This window comes from Heliconius melpomene, chromosome 8 (genome assembly GCF_056956725.1).
Source record: "Heliconius melpomene rosina isolate 202511_hmr_F chromosome 8, ASM5695672v1, whole genome shotgun sequence".
Lineage (NCBI taxonomy): Eukaryota > Metazoa > Arthropoda > Insecta > Lepidoptera > Nymphalidae > Heliconius > Heliconius melpomene.
In genome coordinates, this window is record NC_140396.1 from 5,093,383 (window position 1) to 5,108,417 (window position 15,035).

Sequence of the window (15,035 nt, forward strand, 5' to 3'; positions counted from 1 at the left end):
ATTGGTTGAAATTTTTCTTAACTATTATCCTATCTTAAAAATAGTACATACTTGTATTAAAAATATATTTCAATGAATGCAAAACTCCTATTTACTAACACAATTTTTTTCTATCAAACTTAGTCGGTCTTAGTACATATTGTTTAAAATGTAACAAAGAACATACATATACATTTCAATGAGATTTATAAGTGGCCCTAATATAAAGAGACGGATTGACCTACAAATAGATGAACAGAAATAGCCTGGTCGCGTAACTCGTGTCACCAATGCAGGCTCAGGTGCATGGATGGGACGGACGCCAACAAAGCGCACGTGGACTTACGCCATTACTTACACTAATAAATAATATATACTTTTAAAAATTTTCTTTTTATAATTTTTTGTGTTATTCCACACTTAAAAAGAAAAAAAGAAATATTTTGTAGGGTGGTTCAGAGGTGTGGGTTTAAATCCCGCTACGTTCAAATTTTGATACGTTTTTTTAATAAGCAAATAAATATGTTATCTCAAATGGTTATTCAGCTTTTTAGTGTTATAATTTTTACTTAAATAGTACAAGAAGGGAGTAACATTATATTTTTTTAAATATTGTTGTAATAAACTGCTATATTTATTTATATATATTTTTAAATTTAAACATGTATAATAAGAAAACTAATGTAAATAGATAAAAAAATAAATAAAAGATTATACAGTAAAATGTTTATTTATTTCACTACACATAAATTACAAGTTAAGAAAATGATATCCCATATTCAAATTACATATTGTACACGTTACTAACTAAAAATGCGATTTAAATATAAAAAAAAAATAGTCGATTCTAACTTATGTTAAGAGACCAAACGCTTACTCAAAAGTAGACATGTCCAGAGAGAAAATTCCTATACATTCGAAAGTATACAGCAGTTATTCCTCAAACAATTGTACCTAATATTTTCGTGAGAAAAAGAAAAAGATACATATAAGACAAATTAAGGCATTGATTGCATGTAATCTTGTATTTCCTTGTTATAAAAAAATAAGTGTTATTGAGAAAACCAATAAAAAAAGTTGTAGGAATGTCATCTGTTACTCATTTCCTGTTAAAGTTAAAAAAAAAAATGAACTGGACTTCCACAAACCGATATCACATATTCAGTTAATAAAAAAAGAAACTAGAATTATATTTGGAATATAGGTAGGTTATTTTTTTATTAAATCGCACGATTTAGAAATTTTGTAAACATACAGAAACATTTTCGTTGCTTAAGCTCGTAAAATAAATGAAACATGAAATAAATAAATTAAATATGAATAATGATCAAACTTCCTATACAAGTTAGTCTCTAATAATATTTTCCGTTTAATAAAAAAAAACTGCCGCTTTCAATTGGCAATTCGGCTTTGCGTTTATACATCTATGTAACTAAAGATTAAAAAATAAAATGTCACACAGACAATCCACATTCAAAAACAATACAACGAACTATGAACATGATAAAATGAGCCAACACAATTGATTATTTGATGTATTTGAATATATAATTATATAATAAAATTTATTTTCGAATTATTTAATATATTTTTTTATTGAATTTAAAATGTAAGGAGGCAACTCTGTAAAATATAATACCAAACTCACTTTATGAAAAAAACTGTAGGGTAATAAAAATAGTATTTTTCTAAAATGACAATTATTTCATCACAAAATGAATTGAAAGGAGATATAACAGGTACAAAACAAAACGGGGGTCAAATTAAGACAACAAATGTAAATCTGAGCAATGGGTGTTTCATGTTTATTTCAAATTTCAACAACTGTACACGCATTGGACAATAGACCGTCAACAAGTATCAGGCATTCAAAGAGGTAGCAGTTTCTTATTTTATTCACATATTATTGCAACACCTAACATCCGTTCACTGTACAATATTTGCCAAGTAACTGAGTCTCTTGAGGAAAACACAGTAAGTATTACATAACCAACATAATATATGTACAAATTACATACATATGTTTTAAATACATATTTTGGTTTACATTCTAGTAAGAAGGCATCTTATTGGAGTGTTTAAAGAATGATATTGAAAATATTCAAATTACCTCCATTTCACAGAGTATATAATATAATGTAATTAATTATTATTTAAAAGACTTGCCACACGATCGCTTACTATGCAAATATTGTAAAAGGCGGATCGTCTGTACAACACTTAATAAGTTCACGTACCACATCTCACACTACACCGATACTACCATTACAATAACTTTTTTGACTTTTTAAAAATCGTCAAAATTCCTTATTTAGTTGTAGTACAGTTGTACGGCGGTTGTTTTCATTTTCATAGGAAATCCAAAGTTTTGTTCAATAAGGAGACACTATTCGTGTAAAATATGTGCTGAATATCGATATATTATAATCGATATTATAGCTTAAAACTGAATATTTTTTTAGTCTGTATGTAAGGAAACAGTATCCATCAAAAACAATGGCACTATGTTAAATTTACACAATATATGTATGTAAATCTTAAATATTACATGAGATATCTTATATAGTGTTATAATTTACGATAATATACATTTGGACATATTGAAATTATTGCTTTGATGACCACTTTGTATTCTTGCCTACTTCAATATAAATGAAACGTACCGTACGAGTTATAAATAAAAATGGATAGCCCTAAATACTTAAAAGAAAGAGTCGTCCCACTTAAAATATCGTAAAAACGAGTGATTAGTGTCTATTACAAAAGTAAAAAAAAATGGTTAAAAAAAAGTTTAGCTAAATTATACCACAAATTCAGTCTAGTTATAATTTAAAAAGCATAAACACTAAAAATCGATACTGAACGAAATTATTATTTAAAGAACAAAACAAAGTAAACATGAGAGTGTTTTCTAACGTGACTCTACCTTAGAAGCGAAGTACAATACTTAAAGCCTACGTAACGTTAATCTCCCTAAGCGCAGTCAGTTCCAATTGATCTACAGAAGTTAAAATAAAACTGTCGGTACAAAAATTATCAAAATCGATAAACAACATACCTATAATAATTTGTCATCTTAATTTTTTTTTAAATTCTGGGTATTTCAAATCTTAGCAACATAAAAAACATACTTTTTTGGAAGAAAAGAAATATAAATAGTAATAATATAAATCTTTCTTTTTCTTTCCGAATTAATTACTCTTTAAAAAAGTTAGTTTTTTTGGATATTTAAATGCAAATTAGAAATAAAATTTCGCTTTTGTTCAAATAATGGGAAACTTGTAACATTTGTTATTTTTTCACTTTGAATCGTAAAATAGACCAATTCTGTACCCACAGGTTAAAATAATAAATAACTAGCAAGTATATAATAACTAGCATACTTATAAATATAAATTCTATACTATTGTTATTTGTATATCGTTACAAAATGAATACAGGTACTGCCTATGGGTAAGCGTATCTGACATTAGACTAAGCCAGGGGTGACGAACCTTGTTCTAGGTATTTCAATAATTAATTAATTATAAAAGACGAGTTATTTATAAAATTATAAGCAAACAATTTTTAGAATCGATTTCTATTTGTATATAAATTTAGAATAAACTAAAAACCTCATTTTGAAACTTATTATTTGGTTTCACAGTGTCATGGTGATTTATTTACTTTTTTGTATGTTTCGTTGGAATATTACTTATTAGATTTGTTAAGGATTTTAAGGAAACCTCTTTATTACTAGCCGAGATTTTGTTAAGTTTTAGAAAATCAAAAAGGCAAAAAGTATGTAGAGTTCTATAGTAATGAAATCTTTCGAAAAAATCAATGCAGCACATTTCCAAGTCTTATTTTTAGATGCACAATGATTGCAAATCTCCGGAAATCGGAATCTTCGTAAAACACTGAAACAATAATCACTCTTTAGTGCAACTTTTAGTGGTGTTTTTTCTGTAAATTCACAGAAATTGAGACCAAATAAATATTTGACGTAAACCTCAATTATATTTAATACCTACAAAGTATTACTTATACACTTCTATGCAGTTTTACTTTTCACATAAAATTTTATATAAAAAAAATACTACTAATATTTGGATGGATATTGTTTAAAATTTTAATAAATAATTTAAAGATTCGCCATCCCTAAAAACTACCCGATTACTGAGGCGGATGGTATGTGTCCAATGTCTTGAAAAATTTTAAATGCAGATGTCAACACAATTATTAGTACAGACATGGGAGTTTAACTCTGGGCCTGAGCCTACTATATACGTGATGCAGCGTGAAGCTAAAAAAAAAGAATTAACGGATATTTTGTATCTAGATACGGATATAAAAAGAATAGTACATCGGTTTAAGTTACAGAAATCAAATAATTTCGTATTATTAGTTCCGAATAATTTCGATCATGTATTTTGTTGTTATTGATAGTTCGTGATATTTATAAAATTTAATTTCGCGCTGTATCCCTAGCGGGGTAGTCAGAGAGAAACGCCAACGCCAAACGCTACGGTAATATTTATTGTTTATTTTTATAAGCAACAAAAGTCTCTAAACTCTTTAGGCTCATTTTCGAAATTATCCTAAACGCATATATAGGATTCGTTTACGAATAGTTCTTTTATATTGGATATCGGATATTTTTGTAGTGCTCCATCACATCCCGTTGTTCAGGTTATTTCCTTGTGTTGATAATGTCATTGACCTCAAGTCTCCGACATATGATATACAAAATAGAAAAATCAACGTGGAGTATGTCGTTCGAAGAAATAAAAAAATAATAAAGCATTGCCAGATCACAAAATAAAACTATTATTTGCTAAAAAATGTTCTCAATCTTCTGTTTGACATAATTAAAAAAAACCCAGCGAATAGCGTTTAAAATTTCATAATTTCATGGAAATGCTGTAAAAAAAACAATACATTTTAAATCTAGACACGTTTATCGCTCCCTTACAAATTATAAAATACCAATTATTATTTTTTTCAATACTGCCAACACTGCGGCAGACTCACTTCGAATCACAAGAATTATCATATAGGAACATAAACATTATTACAAAAATATTTTTCTTCATTTGGTTCTGTTTAAAACTATTTCTATTTTTAGTTGTTAGTCTACGCGCATTACATACTATGTGAAAAGGAAATTAAATGAATATAAAAAAAATATGGTAATAAATAAATGAAAAATATTCTTTTACGAGACAAACATCTACTAACCATTTGTCATAGCTTAAAAATTACCTTTAAACGTTACCATGTTGTATGACTGTTTAATTTTTTTTAAGCTTCACGCTGTATCCCGCACTTATCAAAGCATGAAGAAGGAATTTGGGAACCTAGTGTGACGACACTCCGTTCCCATTAAGACACTACCGTTCCCCACTTTCATGTATATGTTTATACATACATCAAATTTAGTAATAATTTTAATTGAAATAATGAAGTTAATATTGAAAAAGAAAAATAACTTACGTAATTTTAAAGCTACGACAATAACATTTATTCATAAGACATATAAAAAAAATGAAATTACAAAAATATAAACAAGGATTTGGAGGGTGTACCTCTAAATATTGTTTTAAATGTGGAATATAACCATCATCCTTTTATATAACAGTCTAAAGCAACACCTTATAGCTTTTCACATTGACCAATCGTAGAAAAACGATACCTCGATATATCATTTTGTTTATGTATTAAATACTTCTAAGAGTTAATAAGTTGTTTTATCCTCATATAATTAAAATGGAGAAGTGGAGGAATCTGAGGAAGTTTGGAGTTTTTGTTATGGTGAAGAAAAGAAAATATTTATTTACACCTATTGGGAATCAAATCCACAACCGTCGCGTCTAGCAACGATGCGTACACTACGATCATAATAAAATGAAATAAACATTAAATGAGGAAATACTGCAACAATCAAAATATTAGAAATATAAAATATTATATTAGTGTTTCCTATGTAACATATTAAATAAATTTTAGATTTTTCACATCTTGGAGTATTTCATACATAAACGTGCCTACACTCAACAAAAGTTTCTTTAATCTACCAACAATAAGTGAGAACCGACAAATTTATAGTAAATTGTAGATAAAATACATTTTATATTAACAGCCAATTTTTTTTAAAAATAAGTTTACCTCGTCAATAGGTCAGTTAAGTACTTTAAAATTAAAATGCCTAATTGAATATTCCATTATAAATATTAATACTGATAAAAGTCACAATAAAAAATCCTATATACAATTTAAATGCGAATTCGTGTATAATAAATAAAACTACACGCTACATTATACAATATATAGTACTGGAAATAAAATTTTAAATTTATATATTGAAATGAACCTATTAACGAAAATATTAATATTATTTCTTCTAAAATCAAAATTTCTATACAAAAAAATATAAAATCTTGGCTATTTTCATTGATCTAACCACAGATAATTAATAGTTATTCAAGGCCTCCCGCCGTATCCCGCACATACCGAGGTAGGCAGGGGGGAACCTGGGAACCTCCGACGAATTAACAATTTACTACTAACATTCATTTATCGGAACTCCCTTATCGTGCATCGTTTTTCATCCTACAATACATTTCACTAGACACGCACACACAAACTTAAAGCATGAAAGAACTTGAGACTACTGTTTAACCAAATTTGTTCCTAATCGTATAGTTCATAAGGGTTATTTCAGCTTACTACTATGTTATGAGGGCGCGGTAGAGGGCTCCATACTGACCGCTGGTACCATCTGAAACGAAAAACGAATTAATGAAATAGAATAATCAGATCGTCGTGGTATCCTCCTATAGGGTCTCGCTTCAAATGCAATTGAGGTAGCGTTCCCTTCCACGGAATTGGTCGGAAAGTGGGTAGAAAAGTGTCCTAACATTAGGTTCTCTCTGCCTCACCTACTAAATGGGGGTAACAGCGTGAAGCTATTTAAAAAAAAGATGAGGTCGTAGTGACACAATGGTCAATAGCGTCTGACTGACAACACAGTGGTTGTAGTTTCAATTATCTGAAGGGAATTAATAATCTGAAGAGAAGGAACAGAGCAAAAAAATATTGGATAATTTACTCTTTTGAATGGGAAATGAAGCCATAGACGTTGCGTTTACAGTCACACTCTGTGCCATTTAACCTCAATAATATAACCATATCTACATATAAACCCAACTACCTTATTCCTAATATGCACGGTGTGAGAGAACACGTCAGTGATGTCCAGCGGTCTCTCGTCCAGTACGCGTTCGTCCAGCACCGCCTCCAGCGCGGCTGCCAGCTCTGAACTTTCACCGAATTGAGCGCCGGCTTCCGCTGAAAATAACATTTTAAATATATATATTTTTAGTTTCACACTGTCACGCACATAGCGGAGTGGACAGAGGGAACTTAGTGTTAAGGAGTTATAATGCCACTAATCCAATCCACCACTAATAGACCCACTGTTAAGTGGTGGAAATAAAGATGCTGTTTTGCCACAATGTGGAAAAGAAAATCATTCATTACTCCCAAGTGAGGATTGAACCCGCATCCATTGCATTTGCAGTTATCAATTCTTTTCACTACTATAAAGTATTTTTTATTTTGAAATATCAAAGTTAATTGCATTGCTATTGCCATATAAAAAAATATAATAATAAGAAACCTTGATTAAAAAACTCCGTGAAAGCTTCGTCGGGGATCTGACTGAGTACTGACGGATCCAAGATGTCCTCTGGTGGAACCTGACCCACTTCCACTGTAAAAAATCAAATTATTACCTAAATTTAATTTCAAAATATATTGTTTGGTTTATTCTAAATTCTGATGACTGAAAAGGAAAATCTGCAGGGTAAGCAGAGGTAACCTAGTGTTAAGACACTTCGTTCCCATTAAGACACTTCCATTCCAAAATCAAATTCTAGAGGCATTGCGAGTTAAATGGTGGAACTCAACGCCGCAATCGTGTTAATGTAAATATTTTAATAACAGGCATTATTTGATTAAAACAAAAACTCTCTCTCTCTCTCTTTCATAATTTGTTATTAAGTTGTTTCAAATCTGTTTTAGTAAATACAGCATTTTCATTTGTTTACAAGTTACAAGGTTCCCAATAAATTATAGTTTTTTTTTAAAAAGATATAAAAAATGCGTAAACTTTATACCCAAGTCATGAGAGCTATTAGTCATGTATTCGTTTTCGCTCAACGCGCCCATGGCTGTATCTTCAGAACTGTCATATGTGGAAGAGTTTGAACATACATTGATTTCTGTAAACAATAATTTATATTTTATTAAGAATAAAAATGTGATCAATAGCTCATTTTTTTAGTAAAATAAATGCAACACCTTAGGTAATCAAAATGTTAATAAGTACAATTTTTGGCAACCTTATTCAAGATTATAAAAGCTATATTAATTTTAAAAACCAGTCAAGTCGGACTGACCACCAAGGCTTCCATACCAATTTCAAGATTTTAGATTATCTTTTGATTTCGTCGAATTAGAAGCGTAATAAAAATAATTTATTTCTCCACCGTATATATTATACAAAAACCTACTGTACTACATAAAATATTATTTACATTTATAAACATAAACAACAAAATGCTCCTACATGGGACCTCTAAATGTATATTAGTTTTGTGCAACTATAACGTCACTTGCTTGGTCAAAACTGGTTCATACTGGTTTTTGACAATCGACAACTTATTATTACTCATAAATCCAAAGTTTACTTTAAGCCTCGAGAACTATAGTGTGCTATCTAAATTATTAGCTCCTAGATAATATATTTATGATATACAATTACCAGACAAAGACTGCGTGTGTGCGTTAGCGGGTCGCTTGGCGGCGGTGCGCTTGCGGCGCTTGGGGCGACGGGCGCGGGGCGCGCGCGGAGGACGCGGTGGGCGCGGCGCCCACGCACGCTTGCGCGCCGCTTTGGGTTTGTTCTCGCGGCTTAGCAGCTCGTAGTTATCCTGGGAAGGGTTGTTATTATTTGTTTCCGCCAATCAATTTATAACGATTGTGAATGGGTCAAACGCTTATATACAGTTATATGCATCTTACCCATATGCAGGCGTTCCACGTACTTTGTCATATATGGTGAAGCAATCACAGGAGGCGTTCCACAGTACTTTAGTGTTTGTGATGGGGCTCGCGGAATGAGATTGTGGGTTGCGGTGTATAAGTTGGTTCCAAAGTTGGTTCGCAAATGTCCCTACCTCCAAAAAAATCATAAAGCTTATGTCGGTCTATACATACAAGGGTGCGAAGAAGACAAAACTTACCCGCTTCCACGCATGTTCAGCACACAGCGGGGTCTGGTCCTGCAGCGGCAGCAGCGGCTGTTTGCATCTCTCACCACCGGCGAACACGGCCGCACAAGCCGCGTACAGCCGCTGCTCCTACGCGTACATTATATTGGCCGTTGTAACGTACAGCAGATTATTTATTTTTAATATTCTAACCATTACTTATTTATAACATTGACATTTATAATGATTAATATCTAAAAGAAAAATACATGGTGCCTCAGTTCGGCAATGATCGGGGATATTCAGTAGTTATTCGGCGAACATCGAGTTGACAGTGGTGGTTTTACGATTCTCGTCATATAACGAACACAAATGAATGAACTTTAACTTAATAATAAAGCTTAGCCTTTACAAGCGAATAATTCATTTTAAAAATATAACAATTACGCCTAACTCTACCTGCGCGTGAGTCACGTGCGTGAGGCAGTATCGACCGCACGGGAGCGGAGGTTGCGTACACTTATCTTCGCAACACGTTGAAGCGCCTCTATTGTAACTCTCACCGCCTGACCAACCTGTTTCTCTGTTGATTTGAATAGTATTTGTTAGGTTTTTTATTTATATATTGTGACTTAAACGCTAATATGTTTAAAATAGAAATATTAAACATATTGAAGTATTTATTCAATAAAAAAATAATAAAAAATATTCGATTTTTACTTATATCATCACACTTGTATATTTTACATAAATTAGCAATGAGAGCTAAGTAATCACCTTTTTATATAAACATATTATTTTTTATTTTTAGATTTAATATTAAATTAATTAAATGAGTTCAGATCTCTTTAAACGGCAATTTGATTTTTTCTATCTGGTGTGAATACAGTAATATAATAAAAATCAAAAAAAATATGTGCTGTGTAAGTTTTACTTACATAAATGTTAAAAATATTTCATTAAAGCACATAATTAAAAACTACTAAACTTATTATAACTTAATTTATCTAAAACTATTATTTTTATATGTTCTTTTATTATGATGTCCCGAGGGTGCCAAATTAAAGATATTAAAAATAAATAGTAAAATAATGAAAAATAAATATCTATAAATAATTCACCTGAGTTGTCTACGTTCCTGTACTGTCAAGACGGAAGTCATGCCTCGCATCGCGAGCAAATGGTTAACTGTTTGTGTTGGAAGACGATATGATGGACTTTTTCCGCTTATTTGTTTCTATAAGATATGAAAAATAATACATTTCTTACATAGCCACGCTATTTCACAAAACTATATCATATTTATGATATAAATGTTATTGGATAAACACGTATCGGTGTAAATAAAAATAAACATTACATTCCAAAAATTTTTGTAATTAAAAAAATTACCGAATTTCTAAGTATCCAAGTCAAATTACTTTCTGAAGACATTAAAACAAAAGGAATTAAGCACAATTTGGCTTATTTTCCTTAAGCTGCAATTTAAGATTTTATATTTAAAATGTAAAAACACTCATTTTTTACTGATTAAAAGTAAAGCACTCGCAGGAACTATTTTATAACTCACTTATATTTTTAACTAATAACAATTAACATCGCATGGTTTTACAAATTAATATTAAAATGACGTAAGTAACGCTATCTATTGTTAACTTACAACAATTCATAATATTTTGATTATTACCCCTGCTAACAAAAAAATTAACAAGCACATTCTTTAGAAAACTCTTGATATAACTCGTTTTTATTATAACTTTTTTATTTTCACGTTACTTTTCGTATGATATAGCCGGGTACGCAAAGGAAACATTCTTTTATTCCCCACTTTCGACCAAATTCTGAAAACATTGCATGTTGAGTGGCAGAACTCCAACAGCACTCTTTGTCTTGTCTCTTAGTACAGCGAGGAAGTGACAAAAATTAATTCTCCCGAGTGAGAATCGAACCCACAATTATCACAATTACAGTCAGACGCATTGCCACTACGTCAGAACGGCCCCAATATTAGTTTTTAATAATTATTCATATTAATATTACAAAGTAATTATAAAACAATAAAAACTTGATTACCGACTAAATTAAATGCAAAAAAAAGAACAACAAATACCTTTATCAGGGTTGTCAACGCCCTATCCTCTTTGTGCCCTTTACTCAAGTGTAATGTAGTGGCAGCCCTAGCCACTTGGCGCCTCATGGCCGCGCGACGCAACGCTAACCTCGCCCCGCGGGTCTCCGCCGCACTCTCTTCAACACATACAGGCCCTACGTAGGATTCTAAAAACATATTATAAATAAATTAAAGGGAGGCTTGTGTTAAGACACTCTGTTCCCCATTTTCCGCCCAATTTTGCGAGAAATTAATTGTTGACTGGCGGACCTCAACGCCAGGCTTTTGTCTTGGTGCCAGAGCGACGAAATGAAATTATTATTTAATAATAATTCTTTCTCTCGATTGGGGATTAAACCTACAAACGTCTCAAATATCGTTTTTGTAACCCACTTCACACACGGCTCAATTAAACGAATTGAGCTGTGCAAAATATATGTATTTTTTCAATAAGGTATGTGAACCCAACACCAAACAGAATAGTATTGATTACGGTAATAACAAAACCAATACAATATAATACAAGGAGAACAAAGTAAATGTTTTGAAAGATAACATCTGACCACAAAAATAATAAATAATAAAATGTACTCCAATATCTAAACTAAACAAAGGTATACATCATTATTTGAAGTACCTTTCAATATTTATAAAAAAAAGGACTAATATACAAGATACAAAAATCATAACAAGTGTGATTTGTGTATGTCAAAATAATGTGATAAACTGGACATTTTTGAATTATTTGTTAGAATTGTAACAAGAAATAAATAATATATAATAAAACAAGTTATATGATATGATTGTTTTAAACAAAACTTGATTTTGTAAACTTTTATCATAAGAAAGTGGCAAAATAATATTTAGGGTATTTTATGTGGCAAAATTAAACATATGTCACTAAAATAATTATATTTTTTATTTCAAATGAACTAAAGTTGCCGAAATGTATTATACTTACCTGTTTTATATTTAAAACTACTGTCAAATATGTAAATCCTTATTTACCAAATTCCGGCATATTATCATCATCGCTACTGCTACTTTCAAGTTGTCGGAAGGCATTTGGTTTTTTATCATCTAGTGGGCCACATTGGAACATTTCCTCTCCTGGTGCATGCCAGGGTGCATTTGAAATAGGTAAAGCTCGACACTGTTGTGGTATCCGTTGTAATGCTTCGTGGACTGTAGGCCCACGACCTTTCCGAGGTTTCGCTTGAGAAGATTTAACTAAAACAATGTAAAATATTTTAAAAAATATAGCATGGCTCAAACCTATGCTTTTTGAAACTGTCCAAGTAGTGTAAATATTTTCTAAAATATTTCTTATCCTTAGTGTTGAATAGTTATTTAAAAATATTTTATGGGTACTTTGTTTTATTTATATATCCGTACTTATATATTTATACAGTGCACTTATGAGAAACATAGGTAATTATAAATATCTATATTAGAATTTATTTATTAGAGAATCGTACATAAAGGAAAATAATAAATATTATTATCTAAATCTCCATAATAAATGGTGCAGCGCCCAAAAATATATCTTTATTTAAGTTTCAAATAAATGAAATGAAAATAATTTATGTATCCCCCTGAATTATCCTTAAATTCACAACTATTGTATTTTATTCCAATTCTATAGATTATACATATATTTTAATTTTAATATTTATTGTTTTCCTCCCTATCCTATATATAGAAAGGTAGACAGAGGTAACTCTGAAAAGATAAAGAAAGTTATGGTAACATTTGTTACCTGCTGGGGGCTTTTTTGGAGCCAGAGCTGGTGGCTTTATGGAAGTCACAGTTGCAGTTGGTTCAGTTTTTATTGCTGATATTGAATTTTCACTTACACCTTGTTCCCTTTTAAACACATCCAAAAATGTTTCAGTATTACTTTTAATACTTATTGATGATTTATCATTGCTGACACTTGTATTACTTGTACTAGTTTTGGGACAATTATTAAACAATGGCATACCAGTATTTTGGGCTTTTGAGCTAGGAATGCCTATGTGATGTGTGTCAATTGTTTTTGATGCACTGTTTATGTTTGACTTTGTTTTTGGAACTCTTGCATTTGACTTTGTTTCTATCTGTCCTTTGGGCATATGAGGTGATGCAAGGTGGTAATGACCATTTGGAACAAGTTCCCGAGTCTCTGACTTAACATCACCATTGGTCATTGTAGCCAATGAAGGTATTTCTTTATTAGAATTATCTAAAATCTTTGTTTTGATATCTATATTGTCAGGAAACATTATATTATCTTCAGTGTGACTAACAGTAATTTCTCCAGCAATAACATCTGAATCATGGAAGGTGTATAATTCATTAGGATCTATTTTAAATTTGGTATGAAAGAAAGATTCACTAAGATGAGGCATATAAGATTGTTCATCTCCAGAACTGTCATGGATGAACATATTTACTTCACCACATCCTCCTGATACACTATCAACTGCCATTTTATATTGTGTGGCACAACTCGCATCTGATATATTTTGGGTAATACCACTGAAACTAATAAAACAATGTAAACATATACAGTTATTATAATATAATATTTTAAGCATTATTAAATAATATAATATTTTCACAAGAACTACTTACCCCACATTTTCTGAAGCGCTCAAATAAGACATACTGTATTCATTGTACCATCTAATTACACAAATAACTAATATTGAGAAATACAATACTATTGCATTGGTCCCTCTGCTTCATACTGAAAATAATAATCCATTTAACAAGTTTTTATATGGCTTATACTCTTATACTAAGGAAAATACGTATTATTTTGCTTTTAAAGATAAGACTACCAAGCAATGACAATCATAATGACATCTGTCATATACAGAAATTATTAATTATTTTCTTAGAATTTTAGCACGATTGAATGCAACTAAGGATATGAAATTAAACTTTAATTTATTTGACAATAATTGTACCGTTAAGCATAAACACTGACTAATGTAAAACATATTTTTATAGAATATTTTGCAAAATTCGTACATTTAATTCTAGAACGTTCATAGATCAATTCTGGTTTGTATAATTGAATCTCAGTTTTACACCATTAACACTATTAATAAAAATAAGTATTTTTTATATTTGTCAGAAAAAAATGATAGCTTTGTAACTCAAAACTTTTATTCAATAACATCAAAAGATTGACAGATTAAAGCAAATGGTAGCTGAAACGCAAGTGCGTTCAAAAACTGTAATGATATATAAGAATACAAAATTCAAAATTATATATAAAAACTATTGACTACGATTAAAATATAGATTTTTTATATTTTATTAACTATGAGAATATATAAAACATAATATTGAAAAAAGATGTATATGTATGTATGAGGATGTATGTATGTAATTTAAAAGTGTTTTTTCTGTATATAATGATAAAGAAATTATATTTGTTTCCATATTTTCATAAAATATTACTTAGAAATTGTCTATCAATATATAAGTAAAAAAAAAATGTTTTCTGAAAGTGAAAATGTTATTGTCCCGCTATTCTACGTTTGACAAAATAACATATCTTTTATTGAAAATTTTACAAGTTTTGAATTTGAATTTTATAATCAGCTTGATTTCTACTTAACTATGTAGCATCGGTGGAAATTCATAAATTTGAAAATTTAAAATATAGCTTAAAACACATCTATAATTATTATAGTGTT

The 15,035-nt window shown here is 30.2% G+C and overlaps 1 protein-coding gene across 3 annotated transcripts; it reads right to left on the reverse strand.

The window, feature by feature from the left end:
• Positions 1–690: 690 nt before the first annotated feature.
• On the reverse strand, positions 691–14,538 carry LOC146536812 (uncharacterized). 3 transcript variants are annotated; one of them, XM_085189747.1, is made up of 13 exons: positions 14,362–14,538; positions 13,960–14,074; positions 13,328–13,869; positions 12,352–12,573; positions 11,344–11,510; positions 10,355–10,470; positions 9,693–9,816; positions 9,267–9,383; positions 8,786–8,954; positions 8,139–8,243; positions 7,640–7,732; positions 7,172–7,308; positions 691–6,739 (listed from the first exon to the last, which is right to left on the reverse strand). In XM_085189747.1, the coding sequence occupies exons 2-13, from the start codon at positions 13,989–13,991 to the stop codon at positions 6,695–6,697; spliced, it is 1,869 nt and encodes a 622-aa protein (XP_085045873.1). In that variant the 5' UTR covers positions 13,992–14,074; positions 14,362–14,538; the 3' UTR covers positions 691–6,694. The 3 variants fall into 3 exon arrangements, with proteins under 3 accessions (XP_085045873.1, XP_085045871.1, XP_085045872.1); XM_085189745.1 differs by having other exon boundaries at positions 13,103–13,869; XM_085189746.1 differs by having other exon boundaries at positions 13,103–13,869; positions 14,298–14,538.
• Positions 14,539–15,035: the final 497 nt, after the last annotated feature.